This window comes from Bison bison, unplaced genomic scaffold (genome assembly GCF_000754665.1).
Source record: "Bison bison bison isolate TAMUID 2011002044 unplaced genomic scaffold, Bison_UMD1.0 scf7180017864471, whole genome shotgun sequence".
In the NCBI taxonomy this organism is placed as follows: domain Eukaryota; kingdom Metazoa; phylum Chordata; class Mammalia; order Artiodactyla; family Bovidae; genus Bison; species Bison bison.
The window spans coordinates 41,651,062-41,654,017 of NW_011495032.1; the positions used below are offsets into that span (position 1 = coordinate 41,651,062).

The window sequence follows — 2,956 nt, forward strand, 5'->3', positions numbered from 1 at the left end:
TCCCGCTGACCCGGAGCAGAGCCATCCAGGAGTGCCGGAGCCCGGTGCCGCCCCCCACCTCCGAGCCCCCCGAGACCAGGACGAAAGCTCCCCCGGGTCGGAAGCGGGAGCCCCCGCCGCAGGCCGTGCGCTTCCTGCCCTGGGCCACGCCGGGCCAGGAGGGCGCTGCTGTGCCCCAGACCTTGGAGAAGAACAGGGCGGGACCGGAGGCCGAGAAGAGGCTGCGCAGAGGGCCAGAGGAGGACGGTCCTTGGGGGGCCTGGGACCGCCGAGGGGCCCGCAGCCAGGGCAGAGGTCGCCGGGCGCGGCCCACCTCGCCTGAGCTCGGTAAGGCCTCGGGGAGGGTAGAGAAGGTGCTGAGTGAGACCTGGGTGGGAGCATGTCTGGAAGGAGCGAGACTGCTAGGCAGTTGCGAGGGTGCGGTTTCAGAGGAAAGGCATGGTCCCAGGTTCCAGTTTGAGTGAAGGATTGTTGAAGGCCCCTTGTATATGACCTGTCCGATGGTGAGAGTGTGAGAATGTTTTGATGGAGGCTGGGCGGAGCGGAGCTGTGAGCAAAGATCCCATGTCCAATGCCTTCTATAACGTCCCTTGGGTCCAGTGGCCTGCTGGGCTGTTGGGTCAAGGATCTAATGGTGGGGGGAAACCCTCCACACCCCCACTGGTCTGTGGGGGAAGAGACCAAAGGCCATCTCAATAAGTAATTGATCATGTCCCTCTTACTGTTAAGCTTAGGGCCAGCCAGTTCTCAGTACTGATCTTCTCATCCCCATACATCATCTGACCCATCAGGGCTACTAAGATCTCACTCAGCCTCCCTTCTAGCCTCATCCCTCCTATCTTTTGAGTCCCTGCGTGGCTGAGCTGACTGTGATCACATGCCAACCAGTGTGTTGTCGCCCACTCCTGTGGATGGTGGCCAGTACCCCAAATGCCTCTGCCCCTAACTCTGCTCAACTGAACATCAACTGGGGCCACTTCTGGTGCGAGACTGAGGAGCCATCCTCAGCTCACTCCTGCCTCTGCTGTTTTTCCAGGCCAGATATGTCAACCCCCTGCTCTTAGGACACTGTTGGTGTCTCTCTCAGTGCACTTAGCACTCCTCCCCCGCTTTTTTCATCACATTATTCTTCATTTTAGTAGTACTGTCTCAAAATCTTTAGAGATGACTAGGTGCCTATTCATCGTTCTACTAGCCACGTTATTGAGTGTCCACAGCCATGTTCCAGGTGTTGTGTTAACTGGGTGTGTTACTTTATTTTAATCTATATGCCAGTTTTATAGGATGTTGGGTGTTATTTATCAGCTCCATTTTACAGATAAAACTGAGGCACAGAGATTATCTAACTTGTCCAAGGTTTTGTACCTAGAGAACAGCATAACATCTTCATGGCTCTTTTGGCTACAGACACTGTGCGTTATCTAGCTCATGGGTTGTGTTAAGTCACTTTAGTCGTGTCCAACTCTTTGCAACCCCATGGACTGTAGCCTGCCCAGGCTTCTCTGTCCATGGGATCTTCCAGGCAAGAATACTGAAGTGGGTTGCCATTTTCTTCTCCAGGGAATCTTCCCAACCCAGGGATTGAACCGGCGTCTTTTAGTTCTCCTGCATTGGCAGGCGGATTCTTTACCAGTATCGCCATCTGGGAAGCTTGTTATCTAGCTTATAGAAGGTCAGAATTAGAAAATACCCAGAGAGAGTCACGACCGTGGAGTTTTAAGGTCTCTTTGTGCGTAGGAGCTCTCTTCCTGTGTGTGTATGGTCTCTTCTGTAAGCAGGGACTGCCTCTTATTTCTTATTGTGTCCCTGGTACCCATACGGAGTAAGTAGTAAGTGCAGTGTTACTGTTTGGTGAATGGACACAGTCAAAGCTGATCTTCATGAGGCCTCTCATGGCTACCGGAAGCACCTGCTGCTCCCTTTTTAATCCAGTGGCATCACTAGTTTGACAGTTTACCACACATTGTCCTGTCACACTAGCATTGCTTAGGTCTTGGGTTGCTATTGGCTTGTTCTCTGTTTGGAAGCTTATGAAGTTGTGTCCTCCTCAGACCACCTTGCACAGGGCCTGATCTATGATCACTGATGACTGATTTGTGTAAAGACAAGCACAGTGCAGTCCCTGTCGTCCTCCAGAAACCAGCCTCCTAACTGTGGCTGAAATTAAGCAGCCAAACCACCAGAGAGTCCCGCCGCCCTGTTCTGTTTGAGAACTCCCTTCTGTTTTCCTTTCTTCCCTGTCTCAGGAGCTTCAGGAGGGAGACCCTTTGCTCTCCAACCCTTGCCTTCCAGAAGGCCCTCTCTCTGGGTTTGCCCCCTCTCCCCCAAGTCATTCCCACAGGGACATGTCCCCTTACCCTCTCGCCCATGTGTCCTGCAGAGTCTTCGGATGACTCCTATGTGTCTGCTGGAGAAGAGCCCCTGGAGGCCCCTGTGTTTGAGATCCCCCTGCAAAATGCAGTGGTGGCCCCAGGGGTGGACGTGCTGCTCAAGTGTATTGTTACCGCCAACCCCCCGCCCCAAGGTGAGCTCTAGGCCTGGGGTCAGGCTAAGATTGAGAGAAGGAGGGGAGAGTCTCCCTTCCCTGCCTCCCACCCCAGTCCTTGGGGGGAATGGGAGGGAGGGGGTACGGGGAGTGGGCGGGGAGATCATCCATTCCATGGGGCTGGCCAGACTGCTGTGTCGTGTGTATATGTGTGTGTCTGTGTGTGTTAGTGGGGTCACAGTCCCTTGAGAGAGGGGAAGGTGGGCCTGGACTTTTGTGACTGAGGGGCCAGTCCTTGGGATTCCCTGGGGTGGGGAGAGGAGTGCTGTGGGCCCTGTGTGGGGTGGGGTGGGGGGAGATTGGCCCCAGTGGGCCCCTGTGGGCAAGGACAACCTGGTCACCCCGCTGCTTCCCCACAGTGTCCTGGCAGAAGGATGGGTCCCCGCTGCGCAGTGATGGCCGCCTTCTCAT

General features: G+C 55.1%; 1 protein-coding gene across 1 annotated transcript in view; it reads left to right on the plus strand.

Annotated features, from left to right (window-relative positions):
- LOC105003867 (striated muscle-specific serine/threonine-protein kinase-like) overlaps positions 1-2,535 on the plus strand; it is an 8,619-nt gene extending 6,084 nt beyond the window's left edge. The window contains exons 5-6 of the mRNA XM_010861300.1: positions 20-327; positions 2,381-2,535. Coding sequence (XP_010859602.1) covers positions 20-327; positions 2,381-2,535 — 463 coding nt within the window. The remainder of the gene's footprint in view (positions 1-19; positions 328-2,380) is intronic.
- Positions 2,536-2,956: the final 421 nt, after the last annotated feature.